This window comes from Tachyglossus aculeatus, chromosome 9 (genome assembly GCF_015852505.1).
Source record: "Tachyglossus aculeatus isolate mTacAcu1 chromosome 9, mTacAcu1.pri, whole genome shotgun sequence".
Lineage (NCBI taxonomy): Eukaryota > Metazoa > Chordata > Mammalia > Monotremata > Tachyglossidae > Tachyglossus > Tachyglossus aculeatus.
Window position 1 is genome coordinate 9077943 of NC_052074.1, and position 23789 is coordinate 9101731.

The window sequence follows — 23789 nt, forward strand, 5'->3', positions numbered from 1 at the left end:
GGTCCTGCTCGGTGCCCGGGTCGATGATGGAGGAGTCCCTCGTCTCGTTGTCCGAAGTGCTGGTTGGGGTCAGCACCTCCCGGGGTTCCGCCTTCAGGTCGCCGAGGCAGCTGTCGACCGTGTGCTCCTCGTCGCTGCTCACGCGCCGCCTCTTCACGGGAGTCGCGCCTTCGTCATCTGCGGAATCAAGCGGACGGGGGCTGAGACCGGCGGGGCCCCGGCCGCTCCCGGAACTCGGGACTGCAAGACGGACACCGGGAGAGGACGGAAAGCAACCGCAGGGAGTCCGCGCCGGAGAAAATCGCCCGTCCCCACTTGGGCCTCGCCTACTCCTCTAGGTTATTCCCGTGATTTATGTTGCCAACTTGTACTTCCCAAGCGCTTAGTGCAGTGCTCTGCACACAGTAAGCGCTCAATAAATACGACTGATGATGATGATGAGCTTGGCCACAACGATTTACCCTGGAAGACCTGTAGACGCCACAACCCCATTTTAACGGTCCTTAAGCCCCACGTTAGAAGACTGGGGTCCTACTGCCATTGCACATGGCAGACCCCCCCCCGGAGTAAGCGGGGCGGCCGGTCGATAAAACAAGGGCCTGGGAGCTACAGCCCTGGCTCCACCACTTACCTGTTGGGTGACCTTGGGCAAGTCACTTGAAATCCCTGTGCCTCAGTTTCCTCAACTGCAACAGGGGGATTCAGTGCCTGTTCTTCCTCCTACTTGGACTGTGAGCCTCCTGTGGGGCAGGGACCGTATCCAGCCCGAGCTTCAAACGGCCCTTGACACATACTAAGTGCGTAACAGATACCATTAAAAAAAAAAAAAAGTAGGTGAACTCTGGCATGACTCAAACCTTTAGTTTTTCTTTCTTTGGCTTCTTGCTCTTGGAGTGAGTTTCGCTGTTGCTGACACGTCCTGCACTTGCTTAAAAGCTCCTGCAGAGTTGGGATCAGGGCCGGGTTCAGCTGCTTGGGAGTGTGCACCGAGAGGAGCAGAGCGAGGGCTCGAAGGTCCTGCAAAAACCCGCGTGTGAGAACAATCCCTGCTTCGGCCCGGCCCGGTCACTCCAGCTGCTTCACGAGACAGAAACCTCCCACGGCGGAACATTTTGCTAAGAAGAACCGAGCCAGGACGCTGTTTCTCAACTCTCTGGCCAGTGTGTCGGGAATGTGGGTGGACACTGCACTTCCTAGTTACTAGTTTTTCCTCCAAGGTTTCCTGATGGGGTCTAAGAGAGGTGGATTACTCTTGGAAGGGAGTCGGTGGGGGCGGATTGGGGATTCTCCTAACTTCCCTTCCCAACCAGCAAGCCCCCGGAAAAAGCCGGTGGGGTTAAAATGTTCCCACACTTGTCGGAGGCCTGGTTTTTCAAAATAACGGACTAAAAAAAATGAATGCACTGGTGGTGAGAACGGAACCGAAAATTTAGTAAGGGAGGTAGGGTGGTTTTTCCATCATCCTAATTTAGCTTCTGGGATCTACTTTTCACTTAGACCAAGGGGACTGGGGGAGGGGAGGGGTTAACCCGCCCCCGAATTGTTGGCCCAGTGTCCCACGATGGAAACCAAACCCTAGAAAAGGACACCCGGTGCGCCTAAAAATCACTAGGGCTTGCCCAAGTCTTACCCCATTTAAAGAAGAACTTGCTTTGGAAATTTCAACTCGCTGGCTGGTAAAATCAGTCTGTAGGCTTTGATACTGATTGATCAGATTGGTGATGAGCGTATTGATCAGGCTGCTGCAGTTCGCTTCGGAAAAAACCTGGCCTTGAACCTGTGAAGACATTTTCAAGCTTTGACGAGCTTCAACGACAAAAACCACCAACTGAGAAAACCCGGAGTTTCAGGAGAGGAAATAAAAAGGCACCGCCTACCTTTAGGAGGAAATGTGTCAAGAACGTGTAGACAATGTTGTTGTTAAGGAAGGTCCTTTCGTCCATCAGGATACATTTAATGTACTCAGCAAAAACGGGGTCTTCACACAGAAGCTTAATGCAGTTTTTCGACATAGCGGACTAAGGGAGGGGAAAACAAGTCCCATGATTATGCCCTGAAATGAGGCTCAAGAGGATTATTGAGACTAACAGGCGGTAACCCAGTCCCTACCAGTTACAAAGTGCTGGGTGGGTGCTCAGGGATGGACAAAATAATGATAATAACGATGGCATTTATTAAGCACTTACTAAGCACTGTTCTAAGCGCCGGGGAGGCTACAAGGTGATCAGGGTGTCCCACGGAGGGCTCACGGTCTTAATCCCCATTTTACAGATGAGGCAACTGAGGCCCAGAGAAGTTAAGTGACTTGCCCCAAGTCACACAGCTAAGTGGCGGAGCCGGGATTTGAACCCATGACCTCTGACTCCAAAGCCCGAGCTCCTTCCACTGAGCCACGCTGCTTCTCTAAAAGAACCCAAAGCCGTGATTATCAGCCCACTGGAGGAGGACGGATACTGGGCTCAATCGATAAAAACAAGCCCTTGAAAAGGAATGTTTTCAAGTGGCCCTTCAGCGTTTCTTCTACAAAACCAAAGTCGGCGACTAGTGCAATTTAAATGGTCCTTTTATTCCCACTTACACGCTAATCGGCGCCTGGATAGTCCCAACCGGGGCTTGTTTTCCAGGTGCCTTCCTGCCTGTTCCTCTCTGGTTGTGACACAGACGGGAGGGAGCTTGTGTGGTGACCACTTTCCGGGGGTGGGAAGAGAAAGCCATTCAGCCATCCTCTGGGAATAAACATGGAGGACGCCTTCGGACAACGTGGCCCATGCGAGAGGACTTCAATTAAATACCGGCTGTATTTAAATGTCCTAAAACCCCGAAAGGTTTCAATTTAACAAGCACAAAGACGTCGTTAATCTTACTTAATGGAATGCCTGTCTTTCTCATCTTTGAATTACTGCTGCACGATCTACCTGGACTCTGAAACTTATTTTCGTCAAGCATTCTCTTCTTCCCTGCATTTTCACCCAGCTGCCGTACAATAAACAATAAATACCTGGACCTGCAATTCAGTGTCTTTACCTGGGTCTGGCAAAGCTCAGTCCAGAGTTTAGGGAACAGTGCAAGATGAAGTGGCAAACCTTCGTAGGCAACGAGGACACCTGGTATTTGAAAAGGAAGCAGGACAAATCACAATTAGAAATAGCCCCAGACGAGGCAGCGAATGTCACAACACCCAGAATCTGCTTCTTCGGGGCCGAAGGACCAACCGCACAGACTGCAGCGAACCGAGGAGGAGGACGGGGGACTGGCCGGTAAAGTCAGCGAACTGGGGTGGCGGAGAGGGCTGGCAAGGGTGACAGCCCCCATAAGGGGGCCTGGAATAAGGGAACCGCTGACGGGGGCTCTCGGTAAAAATGGAAAAATCCAAGTTGCTTCCGAGGACTTCCAATAAATATGGTCTCGTACATGATTTCTGCTCCCGCTTCTGGCTGGGCCACCACTTCGACTCCACCAGAAGTTAGCTCTGGTTTTTCCATACTTACTCAGCTTAACTAACGTTTCAGTAAACTTTTCACAGTTGATTGCGACTCGGCATAACAGGTGAATGAACTGATGATAGGAAAAGAAGTAGTCTAGCAGCATTCGATCATAAACCTCATCTTTGCCCTGCAGGTTGTAAGAATGACAAACGTGTAGTTTATAAAATACATGAAAAGCAACACTTCTGTTGGATTCGTAAACTGTTACAAGTTGAAACATCGTATGCAAATACCCTCAATCCACCGTGACAATAAGCTTCACATCATTAATAGGTAAACTTTTCGGGACAGGTGGGGAGGGAAGTGGCCAAATGCCCAGTCTGGTTCTAATGCCGTGGTCCGGGGCCACCAGGATGACCTTTAGGGCAGTGGAAGGGAGTCAGTCGTTCGGCACAATGGACTGAGGATGGTGAATCTCTCCTGCCTCCAGGACATCTCCACATGGACGCACTGCCGGCACCTCCTCAACCTGTCCGCATCTGAATTCACCTTCCCTCCCATATCTGCACCTCCGCCGAACTTTCCCATCACAGCTGACCATACCACCATCCTTAGCCGCCCTTTCATTCAACCCTCCTATTAAGTCTGCCTCCAAATCCTGTTAATTTTTCCTCCATGGCCCCTCCAAGGATTTGCCCCTTCTTCAACAGCCACCAGGCTGGTCCGGGCACTTGTCGGGTGCCGGCTTCGCTGCTACATCACCCTCCTTCCCTCCAGTCCCTCCCCTCTCCAATCCATGCTTTCTTTTGGTGTCAGGATCACGTTCCTGAAACGTTACCCTACACGCTGGTCCGCAGCTGGGGATGTGGGCCGGTGTTTTGGAAAGCTGATCCCTAAGCTGACGACCCACCACCGAACTGACCAGTACCAGAGGACGACAGTCACGGGAGATTTCTTTTCGGTACGTCAACGTGACCAGAAGACCAGACCATTTCTTCTCCCTCTCTCGGCCCGCCCTCCCGGCAAAGAAGCCCAGGCTAATGGATGGAGAAAGGTGCCACTGCCCACTACATACCTTGCTGGTTTCCACCATCGTGGGCAAGAGGCACATATTGAGCTCTGGACGGGGAGGCCGGATATTGCTTTTCCCTCCTATTAGCTTGAGATTTTCACGGCACGGGAAGTAAGGTCCCAGTGACACTAGGATGACAAAAATGAACGGTAAGGGAAAACGGGAACAAAGCCTCCCCGCCCCGTCCCCGCAGGGTGCGGGTAGGTCAGCCGCCGCACGTGCTCGAGAGTTCCCCGGGGGGGAAAGAATACATACTTGGGAGATTACTGTGGTGGTAGGTGCAATGGTTGTGCTGTAGAAATGGGACAAGAGTGTGCAGGAAATCATGGGGGCTCAAAAGCACAAGTTCCTTGAGGACATCTGAAAAAAGAAATCCAGTTTTGCAGTTAAAGATTAGATCTAGTCTCCAAACCCTCACACTCATGCAACCTCAACCCTGACATGATTCTGGGGGTGATCCTGAAGTCTGAATGGAGCAGGCCATGTTTATGCCGAGACAATGCAAACATAAACGTCTACGCTAGCCACTTTCTACAGTGGGAGGAACCACAGCAACTGCTACACCAAAAGCAGATGATGAGGCACAGCGGCTCAAGTACAGGCCCCTTTATTGTTGCTTCCTTAGCCGGCGGGCCAGAGGCACAACGCAGTGAATGATGTGGTAAAAATCAAGGAAATGTCCTACCCAAACTACATTTGCAGAAAACACAATTTTCCAAGTTCACTGATTTGAGGAAAATCCCAACTCTCCATGTCGGTGCGTGCTGGGACGTCCTCAACTGACTCCTGACTCCTCTCCTTTCTCCCGGTGATTTCATCTCCCGGGCCATTCCAGCCCCTCCCGAAGCTTCCTTTCCTTCTCGCCCTCTGCTCCTTCCCTCCCCGTCCCGGTGTCGAGAGTCTGGAAGAGCCCGGGCAGCCCCAGAGGCTCGCCGGGTGCCAGGCCAATTCTAGAGACGCTGCCGGGAGGGCGTCCGCCTTCCCCAGCCCGGAGGCGGGGAGAGACGACTGGGGGCAGGAGCCTGCCGCGGATCTGACCGGCTTGGAGGATTGAAGCCTGAGGGGTTGAATCAGGCGAGCACAGAGTATAGCAGCTTCCCCATCTCACTGTGAGCCTCAGTAACTACTCAAGGGTCAGGAAAGGAAGGGGGTGACAACGTGAAGTTGTCCTTCTTTTGATCGGGTTTCAATTCCTGCTGAGCAGAGCTGCCGGTTCGGTGCGTAACTGAAACTCCGAGGTCCCCCTGGCCCCCAACCCAAGCCACATGAAGAGCACAGAGGCCCAGGTGATTTGCCTTAGGGGAGAACTGCAACAAAACTGCAAGAGGAACCGTTTTCCAGGAAGCGTTCCTGAAATGGAGGGATGTTAGGTAGTGATCCACGGTGACACCACAATCCATCTTCCCAGAAAACCCTTCAAGGGCAGGATTCTTAGCGTAGCCTTCTTTTGCAACTCCCTTCAATGTCAAGTTCGGTGTAAATCAATAAATCAACAGCATCTACTGAGAATTTACTCTGCGCGGAGCACTGGACTCAGTGCTCGACAGAGTACAGGAATTAGTAGACAAGGACCCTGTCCTCAAGGAGCTTATAATCTAGCAGGGGAGGTGGAGGAGAAGGGAATTCCAGGCAGGAGGGAGGGCATGAGCAGAGAGACTGGCAGTGAGAGACAATGAGAACTAGGTCCGGTGAGTAGGGCGGACTGAGAGGAGCAAACCGTGTGAGGGAGGATGGAGTGGGAGAAGAGCACGGATATTTAGCAGGGAGAGAGCTGGCTCTGAGAGCCGATGGTCGGGAGTTTCTGCTTGATACAAACTGCCGGGGCGACGGGTGAGGATTTTTGAGGTGCGCAAAATGACGTTTAAGAAAATGATCCAAGCGGCAGAGGGAATCACGGCTGGAGACGCTGGAAGCAGGGTGGTCTGCAAGGAGGCGGCAATCAAGTAGGGGCACGACGTGGGCGTGGGCCGGCAGTTTGGATGGAAAGAAAGGGACCGATCCTGGTGATGTTGTGAAGAAAGAACTGGTGGGACTTAGTGACTGACTGAATATGAGAGCTGCAAGCAAGAGGGGAGTCAATGATGACGGCAAGGTGACTGAGGGAAAGGCACTGTGTCCAATCTGCTTATTCTCTATCTACCCCAGGGCTTAGTACAGTGCTTGGCACATAGGAAACAACTGACAAATACCCCAATGATAATAATACTTCTTATTAGGTGAGCTGTTTAGTACAGTGCTTTGCACACAGTAAGCTCTCAGTAAATGTGACTGAGTCGAACGAATGAATCGCAGAGGAGAGGGGCTGGGGCTAGTGAGACTGAGGCAGATTTGGAAGTTGAAGCCATGAGAGCGGATGACCTCCGCAAGGGAGCAGGTGCAGATTGAAAATGAAAGCGGACCCGGAATTGGGCCGTGAGAGGCACCCCGGATACGGAGTGGAGGGAAGAGGGAGAGCCAGCTAAAGAGGCCAACAAGGAACGGCCGGAGAGGCGGGAGGAGAATCGCACAAAATTCTTAAAAGGAGGTATACTGCACAAAACAGACTCTAAACAGACACTTTTCCTATTATACCTACTGATGTGAATGGGAGCTAATGTTTCTATCTTATTGTGGGTTCGATCCCACAAGTCAATTTAATTAGATTTAATTCTCAAGTCAGCACCTTGTTGAAAAACACTGAAACAATAGACAATAACTACATAGTGACTCAATCAAAGTGCCACTCGAAATGTTCTCACAGCTAAGACTTTTCGGCGCATTTAGATGTAGCATGGACCCATTTCCCAGAAACGTACCTATACACGCATTTCTAAGTTCTGGAGGACTGTAAGAATTAAGCAGGGTTAGGAGTTTATGCGCAAATTCTATTCGCTCCTGCCACTGGATTAACGCTTGTTTCACATCTGCAAGTACAAACAGAAATCATTATGTGTTCGTATCAAATTTCCCAACCATGACCTTTTTCTTGCACAACCGCCGAGCTACTGGAACACATGCCATGAACCGCTTTCTGCAACCGCTAGGAATACTTTGTATCTTCAGTGAGACGTCATATAATGTTAACCGAAATCTGTATGACTTAAGACACATTTTAGTGATGTTATTAAAAAAAACCTAGTATCAATTTCTAGGAAAACACCTAGTACTTAAAGTTTAAGAGAAGGGGAAACCTATTCGATAGCTGTTGCCTTGTACCAGGAATGCCTTTGGCCCTGCCATTTGAGTGATCCAAGTGTTTAGTACAGTGTGTTGCACAGAGTAAACACTCAGTAGATATGATTATTATTATTATTATTATTATTCATGAGGAAAGAGCCAACCTGCCCTGCTATCCAGAATGCCTGCATCATGGGGTGTTTCAGTAGCTTTTCCGATGGCTTCCAACGTCCTCTTCGCCCCCTCGGAGTGGCAGCTGGACAGAATTCCGTCCAGTGCTCGCCCAGGAGGCTACAATCCCAATTCAATCAATCAATCGTATTTATTGAGCGCTTACTGTGTGCAGAGCACTGTACTAAGCGCTTTGCTTCCCCCAGTTGCACCCCTACTGGCTGTGCCCCCATTGGCACTGCCGGTTTAATAACAACGATGGTATTTGTTAAGCGCTTACTATGTGCAAAGCACTGTTCTAAGCGCTGACCTGAGGGGGTTTTCCCAGGCCCTGAATCAAAGGAAACGAGCCCGAGGTCAGGAGTCGCTCATTACAACAGGAAATGGCGAACAAACCTTTTCTCTGGAGGTAAGGACGGGTAGACTTCAGGACCGAGAGGAAGATTGAAAGAAGTTCCACCAAGTCTCCAGTCACGTGGCAAGCGGTGGCTTCATGGTACATCATGTGCAACGTGTTGAAAGACTACAATGAAAACATTGTGTTGAAAAGCGAGCCAAGAAGATATCGCTTAATCAGTTTCCACGGCAGAGGGGCAAAGCACATCTACTCCATCTGTATCGAGGAAATGTCCTATAGATCGTTAGGGCAACTCTGCTTCAGTGCTGGGTCGGTGGCTGACTCTGCCACCCTCTACTCAAAATGAGGACAACAAAAATGATTTGTGGATTGAAACTCTGAATCCCCCTTGGGTTCAGTAGCTCTATCTGCTCAGCGCTATTGCTGCTGCTTCTTCCCTGGACAAGTTGGCTTTTGGTTTGGCCAGGAAGAATTCCACAGATGGCTAAAGCGGATTTTGCTACTTAAAACGACGGTGCTATGACAGAGGACTAAGGCTCCCTAAGAGATAGCCATTCAGACCAAAAAGAGGGGCTCTAGCCCAAGCTTCTTCCTACCCAAGCCAATAAAAAGTGGGTTCTGACTGACCCCTCCGTTGGCCTGGCCCCAAAGACAGAGGGGTAACATCACCAGTCCTGATGGTGCTGTTCAAATGTTTAGCATTTGACAAAAAGCAGAAGTCACGGCCTTGGCTCTTGAGGTGGTTCCCATCGGATGGGACAGAAGCAGGGTTTAATAATAATAATAATAATAATGATGGTATTTGTTAAGCGCCTACTATGTGCAAAGCACTGTTCTAAGCGCTGGGGAGGTTACAAGGTGATCAGGTCCCATGGGAGGCTCTCACAATTTAAATCCCCATTTTACAGATGAGGTAACTGAGGCCCAGAGAAGTTAAGCGACTTGCCCAAAGTCACACAGCTGACAGTTGGCGGAGCCGGGTTTCTACCTTGGCAGTGACCGCAGCTGGATTCTAACCCCGGTTCTATATTTCAAGCAGACGTGGGCCACTCCAAAAACACGCTGCCTCCACGACTACTATTTCCCACAGAAATTTCTGCAGGATTTTGCGGCTAAAAATGAAAAAACTTCATACTGTTTGGTAGGTACCAAAATACAGATACACCCACCCCTCATAACAGGCTTCTTATTAAGGGGAGGAGTGGTGCAGAGAGCATTTTATTTAAAATAAGAATGCATGGTAATATTTACCTCAGTCATCAGGATTAACCCTCGATTAAATACAACAAGAAGTCTGTCTTCATCAGATTCCAATAGTATTCTGAAGGCACTAAAGGAAACACAAGTATATTTTAAAACTCTTTTAGGGTTTGTCCCATTTGTAAGTTCTCATTAACCTCAATCTAACTCCCAGAGGTGAACAGCTCCCTGATCATCATCATCATCAATCGTATTTATTGAGCGCTTACTGTGTGCAGAGCACTGTACTAAGCGCTTGGGAAGTACAAGTCGGCAACATATAGAGACAGTCCGTACCCAACAGTGGGCTCACAGTTTAAAAGGGGGAGACAGAGAACAATACCAAACATACTAACAAAATAAAACAAATAGAATAGATATGTACAAGTAAAATAGAGTAACAAATATGTACAAACATATATACATATATACAGGTGCAGTGGGGAAGGGAAGGAGGTAAGATGGGGGGGGACGGAGAGGGGGACGAGGGGGAGAGGAAGGAAGGGGCTCAGCCTGGGAAGGCCTCCTTTCAGCATACCATGATGACATTTATTAAACCTGTCCCATGTGCCAAGCATCACGCTAGGCACTGGGGCAACTACAAATCCCTGATGACAGAAGCATATTTATTGAGCGCTTACTGCGTGCAGAGCACTGTACTAAGCGCTTACGATTCTGGCCTTGGGGTCGCGGTGAGCTGCTGCGTTGCTTCCTGCATCCGTGGCTGGGACGGAACGAGGCAGGAGTCACGGTGGGTAGAAGGGGTAGAACCGGCATTTTACATTTGGCCCACTCATCTTAAGTGGCTCCACTATCAACTGGATGCCCAATTTCTCTTCAGGGTATAAACGGGTGTGCTTTTAGAAAACCTATTTCTAAAAAGGCATTCTGGCTGGAGACATCTGACGTGCCCAAATCAGTGAATTCCCTGAGCACTCTAATTAGCAACAGTGTGGTGTTTCGTTTTTGTTTTTTTATGGTACTTGTTCGGTGCTTACCATGTGCCAGGCATTGTATTAAACACTGGGGTAGATATAAGCTAATCAGGTTGGACCCAATCCGTGTCGCAAACAGGCTCGGTCTTAATCCCCATTTTACAGATGAAGTACCTGAGGCCCAGAGAAGTTAACTGACTTGCCCAAGGTCACACAGCAGAAAAGCGGCAGAGCTGGGACCAGAACCCAGGTCTGCACCCTTTCCACAAGGCCCTTCTGTTTCAATATCCCTTACTCTCAATGTGCCCCCTAAGGAGGTCCTCAATTTTGGACTGTGTACTCCACCTTACCTCCACTCAAATCAACAGGCTGCTGAAATACTGGAGGTATTAAAACCAAAAGGTGAGTCCAAAATACTTCCACAAGAAACCTGTGCTCTTTGACTCAATTTTGTTCATTTCAGGAATTACATTTTGTCATCCTGTGTCTATCAGATGACCAATAAAATATCCTTTCTCCTTGGGTTTTCAGGAGATTACTGTTAAATCCTGGGAATTTACTCAGCTTTGGTGGCCTTTAATACGTCCCGGAACTATCATTCGTTTAAGGAGGCTCACTTCGGAGGTGACAGAGCATGAATAGATTATGCTACCTGCTACTATATCTTGAGAAGGATCCTGAGGGTGGTAGGGAAATCATCACCAATCGTTTTTATTGAGCGCTTACTATGTGCAGAGCACTGTACTAAGCGCTTGGGAAGTACAAATTGGCAACATATAGAGACAGTCCCTACCCAACAGTGGGCTCACAGTCTAAAGGTGGGAGACAGAGAACAAAACCAAACATACTAACAAAATAAAATAAATAGAATAGATATGTACAAGTAAAATAAACAAATAAATAGAGTAATAAATATGTACAAAAATATATACAGCTGCTGTAAAATGGCCATTTTGTGCAGATGCTTTCAATCTGAAGTTCTTAGTCTTTAGGGATTATTTTACTAAATGACATCTCAATGGCCTGGACGGGTTTGTGTCCCCTCCAACATGAGCCTGGTGTTTTTCTCTCTTTTTGCTGGGTTGCTGAGGAGGGTAATTTCTTATCCCGGAAAAATACCTCTTTACCTTATTAAAGTAGTCCAGCAGGAACGACCATCCAAGCAGCGCAAATAACAACTTATTGTGGTTTTCTTAAATTGTTTAATATCTTCTAGTTCTTCTTCTCTCATGTCTGGCCTCTGAGCTACAAACAGTTGCATCAGATTAAACAGTTCTTCCACTGCCTAAAGTAAGCAAATAGATATTAAAGTAATCCTTCTTAAATTGTTAACTGTGGATTATATTATACAAATCGTAGATGATATTCTATTTCCCATTCCCATCTGTTATGCTTATTCCACAGCTACTGGGATTCTACAGAAATTGTAAGGTAAGAGATACAAGTTAAAGAATATTAACACTCCACACTGGAAATCAAGGCCATCTTAACAAAGATAACAGGAAAAAAAAAATCTATTTTTCATTTTTTTCAGCCTGACATTATTAACACTCTGTCTTACATGACAAGGATGACTCTGGGGGCTTGCTGCATCCAGGCACTAACTCCCTACAACTCATTTTTGCCAAGGACTACTTTTGGCTCCGTCTGACTCCAAGGATTTGGACTAACGGGTTGGGCCTGGACCGCAGCATGGCTTAGTGGGTAGAGCACGGGCTTGGGAGTCAGAGGACGTGGGTTCTAATCCTGACTCCACCACTTGTCTACTGTGTGACCTCGGGCAAGCCACCTAACTTCTCTGTGCCTCAGTTACCTCATCTGTAAAATGGGGATTGAGACTATGAGCCCCAGGTGGGACAACCTGATTACTCTGCATCTACCCCAATGCTTAGAATGGTGGTTTGCATATAGTGAACTCTTAAATGCCATAATAATTATCATTATTTCTAGGGCCTACTTTATTCTCTCCAACAGTTCATTAGGGAGTCTTAATGACTCCTTCTAAGAGTTGCACTCAGTTTTGGTTTTTTTCTGAGTGGGGGCTGGAGGGGCAAGTGATGCAGAGACCCAGCCTTGCCACACATTTGCAGGCCCAGGTCCGCTAGAACCTGGCTGGAGCTTCTGGAGTCCTTTGTTGATTCCCCAACCTGTGTGCCTTCCACTTCTCTGCCAGAACCGGGGGGTAGGACATCTAAGTAGAAACTAAGGGAGTCAGGAAGAAAAGACTGGGGAATGATCAAGAACTGAAAATCTTAATAAATAATTTCACTGGAAAACTGCCTAAGATACTGTGATCAGAGAACAGCGGTGGCATTTGCAAATAATAATAATAATAATGGCATTTGTTAAGCGCTTACTATGTACAAAGCACCGTTCTAAGCGCTGGGGGGATACAAGGTGATCAGATTGTCCCACGTGGGGCTCACAGTCTTAATCCCCATTTTACAGATGAGGGAACTGAGGCTCAGAGAAGTGACTTGCCCAAGGTCACAAAGCAGACATGTGGCGGAGCTGGGATTAGAACCCATGACCTCTGACTCCAAAACCCATGCTCTTTCCAATAATAATAATAATGACAATAATGATGGCATTTGTTAAGCGCTTACTATGTACAAAGCACTGTTCTAAGCGCTGGGGGGATCCAAGGTGATCAGATTGTCCCACGTGGGGCTCACAGTCTTAATCCCCATTTTACAGATGAGGGAACTGAGGCTCAGAGAAGTTAAGTGATTTGCCCAAGGTCACACAGCAGACATGTGGCGGAGCTGGGATTCAATCCCACTCTTTCCACTGAGCCACGCTGCTTCTACTTAATCTTCAAATTAATATGGAGATTTCAAGCAAGCGCACTTGTGGCACTTGGTAGAGCTGAACGTGGTCCACGGAAAAACACGGGGGCTATGGCTGACAGATCCTAGGAGAGGGTGGTCCCTGAGAACTCCTTAATTTGCTATTGTTAAATTTAGTAGAGAGTTCACTGCACTTGAATGTGCACTTATAGGAAACAGCCACAAAACGGTAAAGGGAAGAAACAAAAGAATTCCAGCTGGGCATTTCCGCCTTCAATCTACTTGATAACAAATAACCTGATGGGAACTGTAATAAAGGAATGATCATCCAGATTAACACCCTCATTTACCCACTTCTCAAGAGAACTATTAACACCTCCCCTTATTAGATCCAGCCATTCCAAGAGAGCGTACAGATGCGGTGCCTGGAAATAGGAAAGGTTCGAGGAAAAAAATACGTCTAAGCCTTTTAAATTCAGTTGCACCTTCTGGGTTTTTTTTTTTTTTTCCTTCATCCCAGCTCTGCTGATTCCTTCGAAAGGGAAAACGGTCAGTAAAAGCCATTAGCCGGTAGGAGACATTTGCAAGGTAGGGACAGAATCGGACTACTCACTCCAGGGTACTGACTGGCATGCGGTGTGAGGTTCTTAAAGGCCCACTGAATGTTCTGATGAGAAGCTAGCTGCCTCGTGAAGGCGGGGGACTGCTCACAGCAGAGCCTCAGGATGCCATAGTAGGCGGGGAGCATCCCCCGGTTAAAGAGCACCACATCCTGATCGTCGTGGTCTGCGAGGATGTAATTGAAGGCGATGTTCTTCGTCACCACTGGGTTCTGCACAATGAGGCGGACGTTCTCCGGACAGTCGACGCACACGTTGTACCAGAAGGAAAGCAGAGCTTGCTTATTGTGGTTGGTGGCTATTGCTGGCTCAGAAAGCTTAGGCTGGAAAAGGTTCCACAGGTCCATGAAATACGTGGAAAACATGAGCTTCTCCGTTTTGGAGATCAGGCAGTAGGTCATGAAACTGAAGTAGGGTACCAGCTTCGTGGTACCGTGGACAGCAGCGTCCACGTAGAGTTTTGCTCTGGAGAGCAAGCCGAGAAGTACGTTGTAGACCTGATGCAGGACTACCGTGGTGTCGGGGCTTAGCGGCAGGTCGCGTGTGGGGATGTGCAAAGACCGGGTGGACCGGAACATCTGACGGAATGAGTTGCTTGGAATAAGGGACACCAGAAGATAGGCTGCCGCTAAAAATGGAAAACAAACACAGTGTCACATCAGGGGCGGGATCGGGGGGTGAAAAAAAAAAAAAAGCAGTGGCCAGATACACTTCAGGGTTCTGTTTTTTTTTTTAAACAACTAAAACAAAGGAGGCAACAACTAAAAAGGGATGTGAGAAGAAATCTTCAAAAAAGGTCCTGCCTCTTTAGAGACCTGGCTGCAGGGCCAAAGAGGGAGACTGTGAGGGAGAGACGACCGGGGAGAAATAGCCCAGCCATCCCGTGGAACGGACAGTGGCATCAGCAGCCGAATCAAACATGGGAGGGAGCTGGGGTACGGGTGGGAAGCTTTAATCCCCTGCCAAAGCACAGCCAATGGACAAGAGTAAACACGTAAATTTTCCCGAGGCTCTTCACCCAGGTAGCCACCGCACACTTCCTACTCCCCCCCGATATCTAGCAAGGCACCCCCTCATTCTTTACATGCTCTTCTCCCTTCACAGCACGGACAAACCCATTCACCAAAGCCAAAAATGCCCTTTGCCCCCTCGGAGAGAGTACAACGCTGGCCTTCCCAACAATACTGTTTTATACGTGTCCGTGAGTTACTCCTCCTCTAGCTTTTGCCTTTGTTACAGAGCCACCAAAACCCAGTAATTACTTAAAAGCACCTAAAACAACAAGAGGATCGTTAAAACTTTGAAGAGGTCACTTACAAGTCCTGACTCTAGGATAGTTGTGTGCCAAAAGAAAACGCTCAACCCAGTTCTCCATATTCTGCAACACCCAACTGTGTGCCAGCTTATTGCGGGGAGTCTGAACTGCCAACCAATCGAGGCACTGAGAAGGGTTATATTCAATCACCTACAAAAAGAGAAGTGCATGTAAAGTGCACAGTATCTTCACTTTCATGCAATCCAGTGCTGATGGGGCAGAAGTGCAGTCAATCCACTCAACAACCACTACAATCCACTTTACCAAGTTTTTCACCAGCTCAACCCCGTGGACCTCAATTTACATGCCTTTCAAAATGGGAGAATCAAGCTGAAAAAGAAGTCAACAGAGTGATCCCACACAGATGGTCGCCTGATTTTAAACCCAATCACTGCAGTCACCTTAAAAAAAAAAAAAAAAGCCCTCGGCATGACTGTCCGCTAGAACGGTGAAGAAACCGTGTTCCCAAATTTTACACTGTCAATTCTCTGCAAATCAAGGCTGTTGTTAGGTTGCAAAACATCACAGATTGAGAAAACAAATTCAAAACAACATCAAGAAAACTGGAATCCACTACCTGCCTCGTTTTACGTACCTCCCATATCCTTTGTAGAATGTATGATGCGAACGGAGGCATTCCAGGGGGGCCTCCAGCAAACTCCATTAGCATTGTCAGTAATTTAAAAAAAGGATTAGCTGCCTACAAAACAGAAGAAGTTGGGGGTTTTGGTTTCCATTTGCACCTGTCCCTTTTGTATTAATACACCATTATGATAAACCTATCCCTGGTGGATTCTTGTGCTATTTTACCAGCAGAACTCTCGGTTCTCTGGTAGAGAAATTCTAAATCAATGTGAAGTAGCAAAAATAGCTTGGAGAACAACATTAATCTAAGCCCACTAATTCTGGTATTTGACTAGATTCGGGCACTGGTATTAATAATAGCCACAGGAATGGTTAAGTCGATAGAAACAAATCTGACTGGTAAAGATGCTTGACCCTGGCACTTACAGACAATGAAATACACCATGACAAAGCAGTGCTCACACTCCTTAGGCACTGGATTTTTTCTCTCTAATCTTCCATCAGCTCTGACAATGAACCAGACTTGTCTTGTGGCCAAACACCTTTTGTGAGGAACTCTAGACACTGGAGATGTAGTTTCTGGGTTTAATCTATTGCAACAGGATTGGCCCCAAGATTTTCTCAGTACATTTGGCTCATTGATTTTTCCAAAACAGTTCCGAAACTATTTTACTGAACACTGCATAGTGTGAAAATGAAAAATGCTCCCATTTATCCTACACCTTTTGCCTTCTGAGTTTCCCTGACACTTGGATTTGTTCCCTTTTATTCACCCCACCCCCAGTCCCACAGGACTTATGTAGAGAAGCAGCGTGGCTCAGTGGAAAGAGCCCGGGCTTTGGAGTCAGAGGTCATGGGTTCAAATCCCGGCTCTGCCAATTGTCAGCTGTGTGACTTTGGGCAAGTCACTTAACTTCTCTGTGCCCCAGTTACCTCATCTGTAAAATGGGGATTAAGACTGTGAGCCCTCCGTGGGACAACCTGATTACCCTGTTACCTCCCCAGCACTTAGAACAGTGCTTTGCACATAGTAAGTGCTTAATAAATGCTATTATTATTATTATTATTATTATTATTATTATTATTATTGCCATAATTTATTTTAATGCCTGTCTCTCCGGCTAGACAATAAGCTCCTTGTGGGCAGGGAACGTGCCTACCAACTGTGATACTGTACTCACCCAAGCACTTAGTATAGTTCTCTGCACATAGTAAGCACTCATAAATACGATTAATTGAAATTACAAGAATAAATACCCTGAAAATACACATTTTCCCCTGTGCGTCCTCTCCTCAGCATCACCTATGCACTCAGATCTGTATGGCTTAACCACTTGCTATTCACCCCACCCTCAGCCCCACAGCATTTAGGAACATATCCTTTCATTCTATTTCCCATATCTGTAGTTTATTTCAATATCTGTCTCCCCTTCTAGACTGCAAGCACCTTAGTGGGCCAGGATTGAGTCTACCAACCCTACTGCATTGTACTTTCCCAAGCACTTAGTAAAGTGCTCCGCCCAATGCATGTGGTCAATAAATACCACTGATTGAGTCCACATAAGAAAATTCAAAAATACTGTAATTTGTACTTATATTTGGAAAAGTATTTAATCCATACCTCGGGTGTCAGCTTTGCTATAGATGTGAAAAGCATGGATACAATCTGAGGAAAAAAAAAATTTTTCAGAAAATCCTTTCAAATTTTATTGAAAACCTTGTCTCTGTGCCTCTTTCAGTTAGCATTCCTTAGTACTTACATGTTCTGCAAGACGATTATTATATCGACAAAGGCTGAAAATCAAATTACAAGTTTGTCTGATGTTTATTCCATCACGTATGTGTTGAAACAAGAAGGGAAAGCCCTGTGAAAAGCAATAGGGATGCTTCAGTTTTCAAATACTGACAAATGGTTTCTACTTTTGGAGGTACTTTCTCTCAAATATTGCTTTCTTAACCCTCAGAGACCCGCTATCATTACCTTTCCTCCCGTTAATGCAGCCATATCATTTTGCGACAAAGTCAGATGCCTAAAATAAAACAAAACATCGTTGCAATGAGTTTCGTCCCCCATTCAGCGAAGTGATAGAGCTGTCCTAATGGCATTTTAAATTATACATTTGCAAGTGCTACAATTATAAGTACTTTAAGCCACATCTACCAAAGAACACTTTTCGATTCCTAGTATAGGTCTTTTCCATACGTTTAGTACAACAGTAATAATAATCAATAATTGTGACATTTGCTAAGGGTTTACTATGTGTCAGGCACTGTACTAAGCACTGGGGGGGGGGATACAGGCAAATCGGGTTGGACACAGTCCTTGTCCCACATGGGGCTAACAGTCTCGGGCCCCATTTTACCGATGAGGGAACAGGCAAGGAGAAGTGAAGTCACTTGCCCAAGGTCACACAGCAGCTGACCGGCGGACCCGGGATTAGAACCCAGGGCCTTCTGACTCTCGGGCCAGTGCTCTAACCACTACACCACACTGCTTCTCAACTGACTCGGCCACCGCTGGCCGATTAGTTCTGGATCTCCCCCAGAACTGGCCACGGCCCAAGGAAGACACCTTGAACAGAATCACTGGACTATTTTGGGACCCTTCCCGGAGGGGAGTTGATACCCTGTGAGGTTAATGCAAGAGAAATGTACGTAAGGGCAGCAATCACACACACCCTTTCTGCGTTTGGAAAATTCAAACTCTTCACCTTTCTGAGCGGGACTGTTCGACTAAAAGGGCAACCAAAGCAATCATCTTTTCTAAGGCAGCTGGCCTGTATTTTTCTTCTGCTAGAGAAAGAATGTCTTCCTCTTCCTCTTCCTCTTCACCTTCTTCCTCAGACAGTACTTCAACTTGGGGCTGAGAGGGGAGGAAAAAATAATTAGCACCTTGAAACTACGATATGTTTAATTTTTCTGGGTAATGTTGATGGGTATGACTTGCTATAGTGTTTCTTGGGCAAAATCCCCGAGGATTTAGTTACTTGATTTATTAAAAAGGGTCAGAATCAACTTCTGAATCTGCTTAGATCCTATGTAAAATGGGCCTCAACTTGACTACTTTATAGCCCCGGGAGGACGGGCAGTGGCAGGCCGTCATAGTGAATCAAACACGTCTGTGCCGGATATCAAAGCGGCTCCAACCATGTTATGGGTAGAGAGATTAAACTCTGTTATTCTGCTATGGAAAGGATTACCAAATAGCCACCACGTGACCTGCGATGATGGCCTTCTCTATCTGGAATGGTGCAAGGAAGTGCCATTTCTCAAGACATCAAAGCACAGTAGAAGAGTGCATGCAATAACTCAACTTGTTAGCTTTTCACGAGCCAACTGAGGGCATTAGCTAAGAGGAAAAGGCCTAGTGTTGCTACCCATTCAAATTCAGTCTTCCTTCTACAATCTTCAAATCAAGGTTTATTATGGCTGTGAGCTTTCGAGGGAAGTTTTTCTTAAATTTACCACTACTGTTATATTTACAGCTCAATTGTTAGATGCTCTGCATGAACCAGAATGTTGTTTTTAGCAATGGGCATCAATGTATAATAATAACGACAATAATGACGGTATTTGTTAAGTGCTTATTATGTGCCAGGCACTGTGCTAAGCGCGGGGTGAAAACAAGCAAATCGGGTTGGACACAGTCCCTGTCCCACAAGGGGCTCACAGTCTCAATCCCCATTTTACAACTGAGATAACTGAGGCCAAGGGAACTGAAGTACTTGCCCAAGGTCACAGCGCAGACGAGTGGCAGAGCCGAGATTAGAAATAATAATCATCATGGCATTTGTTAAGCGCTTACTATGTGCCAGGCACTGTACTGTGAGGCTCACAGTCTCAATCCCCATTTTACAGATGGGGTAACCAAGACACAGAGAAGTGAAGTGACTTGCCCAAGGTCACAAAGCGGACAAGTGGCAGAGCTGGGATTAGAACTCATGCCCTTCTGACTCCCAGGTCTCCCAGGTCCATCCGCTACGACATGCTGCTTCCCATTTCTAAATCTTTGAGGAGAACTCATACTTACATTTTCAGGCCCTTTAGTCCCCATGTAAAAATGTACCATTGTCGATATGGCTTGCAATGAAAGCAAAAACTGGCTCTGGAAATGGAAATATTGAATTAATTCAAATATAGAACCAAGCCCCACATTCCTTCAAAGACTAGTAATGAATTTTGCAGAATTTCAGAAATGGCAAGAAACAGTCTCACCTCCTCTTCTCCCATTTTGGCAAATTCATATAGAAAGGCAAAGTACTCTGTGAGATGTTTACTGTGTGGTTTCACACCATGTTCCATAATCGACAAAAGTGTTTTTACAAAGCGAGTGACACAGGAGCGACTGCCAATGTCTTCCACTGGTCCATCCAAATCATCTGAACTGTAAAGCAAATTTAATACAAATCTCTCAAAGGGTGTATTCAGCTGGGACAAGATGATCATGAGTTAATTTAAATAAATGTTCCAAGATTCTGCTTTTACGCCTTTCATCTTTAGCAAAATACTCGAACGGCGGCAACACCTAGGACAACCTAACCAATCTACGGTATTTACAGAAAGCTTACTGAGTGCAAATCACTTTGCTAGGGGTTGGGACAGTTCAAAAGAAGCAAAACAGATTTGTTGCCTTCTGGGAGTTTACAGTCTAAGGAGCAAAAATTATTTGCAAATAGTGGGAGCAGGAGGAGTCAATCAATAGTACTTTTTGAACATTTACTGTGACATGCTCTGTACTAGCACTTGGGAGAGTACAAGAGAGTTGACAGACATGATGCCTGCCCTCAAGGAGCTTACAGTCAAGTGGGGAAGGCAGACATTGAAATAAATTATGGATAGAAGGAAGTATTAGGGAATAAAAGCATGTAAGTTCTGGGGGGTAGGGAGGTGTGAGTATAGAAGCATGAATGTCAGGAGGAAATAGACTAGTGAACAGAGGAATAGCTATTCACACACAATATAAGGATGGCAATAATACACAAACAGAGAGGTAGCTGTTGGGTTTATGTGACTTGGGATGTTGGAAAGTTACCTTAGAGGAGGTGTGTGAAGACGGAAGAGGTATGATCTGGGACAGGGTTCCAGGCAAAGGGAGCATTGTGGACAAGGGACCGGAGATGGGAGAGTTGAGAGTGAGGCACAGTTAGAACGTGAACTTGAGAGGAATGAAGCGAGTGAGTTGGTGATTAGCGCTGGTGAAGAGCCTTGAAGCCAAGGATAAGAAGTCTTTGCTTGATATGGAGGGAAATGGGTAACTCCGGGAGGTTTTTGAGAATCCATCCCAGTTAATGTCTCTGATTGCAATCATCCTGATGACAGATAACAGTCTGCACTCACATGGAAATTTCCCTTACAAAGCATTTTAATGAGGAAGGGAAACAGGAACCTAGTTTAAGATATAATCCTGAATGAGATTTCCAATTTTGATGTCAAGGGTTTCAAACATTTTCAAAAAGAAATCTCAAAAACGATAAAATGTTTTTACCCATCTTCCATCCCAGGTTGAAGATAGAGATGAGCATGCACAGGTCTCAGTCTCTGAATCACGTGAATACATAAACGCTGAAACATCTGCAGTGGATAAAACACAAGGCAATGCTCAATTATCAAAAAGAGGACATTTTTATTGTCTACCTTCACCGCAGTTTGAGCCTTATTTTCCAGTTTCCTATCTCCACTCTCGGCACAAATTCCCTCTGAAATCCCAAAGCTCTCCCGGGCGCTCTGTGTGCCGAGGGAACACAGGCAATAGGACAAGTGGGTTATTTTGTATCCAAGCAGCCATGGATTCCAACTCTTTCATGCTTTGTTTTTGGTACCATGAGCCTTATTCTCACACATCAGTCAATCACTCCATGGTATTTATTTATTGAGTGCTGACTGGGTGTAGATCACTGTACTAAGCAATTGGGAGAATACAATATAATAGGTTGGTAGGCACAATCCTTGCCCACAATGAACTTACCGTCTAGAAGGGAAGACAGACATTAATATAAACAAATACATTACAGATATGTACCTAAGCGCTGTGGAGCTGAAGATGAGGTGAATAAAGGGTACAAATCCAAGCACAAACACGAGAAGCAGAGAACGTGTTAACAAAAGCCTGAGGAGGCAAGGAACCACAGCTTCAGGAAAGCAAGGTTTTTAAGCCTGGGAAGAGGATAACTACACGGTTCTGAGTTATATGGAACACACAGATAACAGTGAAGGGTAAATATTTTTTCTAGGGAAACTTTGACTAAGTATCCCAACACTTCTGCTATTGTCCTTCTCTTTAGATACTGTAGGCTCTATATGTGGGACAATGTTAAAATAATTGGAAGCATCTATCGAATACATTTAGTGCTTCTCTTCGACATATGCTAAAAGTGGGGGGATGGATTGGTGAAAATATGGTGGGCTTTTCAAAACTTTCCACAGATGGCTTAGACACCTTTACGGGATGTATATTTATTCGTTCATTCTGTAAATTATATTTTATCATTCAATTTTCTTACCTGTCTCACGATTTGATTGGGACACTTAATTAAGATCTGCATTGGCCACCAGTCATCATCAGCCATCCGGTCCAAAAACCACTGCAATAAAATTTTGGCTAGATGTTAACATCAGGTAAATAAATAGTACTGTCATACAAAACCATAAAATACACTGGAAGCCAAAAATTATGGAAGCTAATGGTAAACAACGTTTAGGAAAATCTGGTACTTTTTCGCCTCTTGTGCAATGACATGATTTAGACTGAAAGCTTCAGTTTGGATAAAACAAAAAACATTTTTGCATCAAAAGATTCATGTATTTCATTTTCTTGCTAAATATTTATAGGAAAGGTTCTGGGACACCTGAGGCACTGTAAACGTAGGGGCCTCCACATTAAAGTCCAGTTTTTTCACAACACTGCTAGGGGAATATTTAGCCCAAAGAAATGGCCCCAATAAAGGTGGGGTTATTTTGTTCGTTTTTTAAAAAAGGAAGTGTTCTCAGGAGAGACTTGGTAGGCAACTGAGGTCTAAAATTCCCCCCAAGTGGGCCTCAGGCTTTCCCCATTGCTCAAGTGTTTGTCCACTAGGGAAAGGGAAAAAATCGAGGATATTGTCAAGCCAAAAAATGGGCATTTCTGTAATTGAAAACACGGACATCTTGGGATTTTTTACTAGATGATTAAGTGCTTCTGCTTCTTTCCTCAGAGCTGAAAGGATCAACCAGTACCACCTTTTTATTATAAAGGGGATATAGTCACCAAAGATGATCAACTTTTGGCAAGCAAAATGCCTTAGAGAAAGTATCCAGATGAACCACAATTTAGTCAGTTTGAATTTCAAAAATATTTGATGCTTCTTGGACCCAAATGAAACTATGCCTTTGGTTATTTAGCTTGTAATAAAGGAGGAAACAATGCTAATGAGACCAGTACTAAAAATGACAGAACTGATTTATGATGATAGTTTCCAGACACTTTGTTCTAAGTTGCACTTATGTTAAAAAACACAGATCAATTCTTCTTCCCATTGCTCCTTCGGTGAGCTGAAACAGTTAAGTTGATTTTTAGCATATCACCACTTTGGTGCTCTCTCTCTTTCCTACTTATACCCTAATAGCAAATTATTGGGAATTCTGAGTTGTTTCTTTTTCATTCAAATCTGCACACATATCTCACCTCACAAGCTGCCTGGCTGTTATTAAACTGCTTGGTTAATAGCTCAATCCACTGAAGCATTGTGGGCTAAAAAAAACAAAAGAGAGAAGAAAATAATTTATCTTAAGATACAGGAACTTCAAAACTTGGATTACAATTCACACCTAAAATAATGGAAAATGTGATAGTTATGCAAATTAACTTAGTAAATGTCATGTAAATTCTCAAAACAAAAAGCATACCTTTTCTTTTGAATGGATAAATGTTTCCAGGACAAAAGAAGTGCTCAGCTGAAAGAAATTAATATAGAATTATGCCAAAGCTAACTGAATAGTTGCTTGTATAATGTATTTCATTTTGAATAAATCCACTAGACTCTAAATGTTACCTTTGCTGTCATTAAGGACACAGCTTTTGGATCTGGTAACGTACTTGGAATGCTACTACACAACTGCCACATGAATCTAGAATTACAAAACAGTAAT

The 23789-nt window shown here is 45.6% G+C and overlaps 1 protein-coding gene across 1 annotated transcript in view; it reads right to left on the minus strand.

Moving 5' to 3' along the window:
• USP34 (ubiquitin specific peptidase 34) overlaps positions 1-23789 on the minus strand; it is a 196897-nt gene that overhangs the window by 1081 nt on the left and 172027 nt on the right. The window contains 26 exon segments of the mRNA XM_038751121.1: positions 2-177; positions 858-1017; positions 1631-1777; positions 1878-2018; positions 3025-3104; positions 3489-3612; positions 4501-4625; positions 4753-4857; positions 7293-7400; positions 8221-8347; positions 9434-9512; positions 11484-11641; positions 13759-14393; positions 15083-15230; positions 15676-15780; positions 17287-17331; positions 17426-17530; positions 17647-17695; positions 18377-18528; positions 19696-19770; positions 19881-20049; positions 21151-21236; positions 22166-22246; positions 23326-23391; positions 23547-23594; positions 23693-23768. Coding sequence (XP_038607049.1) covers positions 2-177; positions 858-1017; positions 1631-1777; positions 1878-2018; positions 3025-3104; positions 3489-3612; positions 4501-4625; positions 4753-4857; positions 7293-7400; positions 8221-8347; positions 9434-9512; positions 11484-11641; positions 13759-14393; positions 15083-15230; positions 15676-15780; positions 17287-17331; positions 17426-17530; positions 17647-17695; positions 18377-18528; positions 19696-19770; positions 19881-20049; positions 21151-21236; positions 22166-22246; positions 23326-23391; positions 23547-23594; positions 23693-23768 — 3370 coding nt within the window.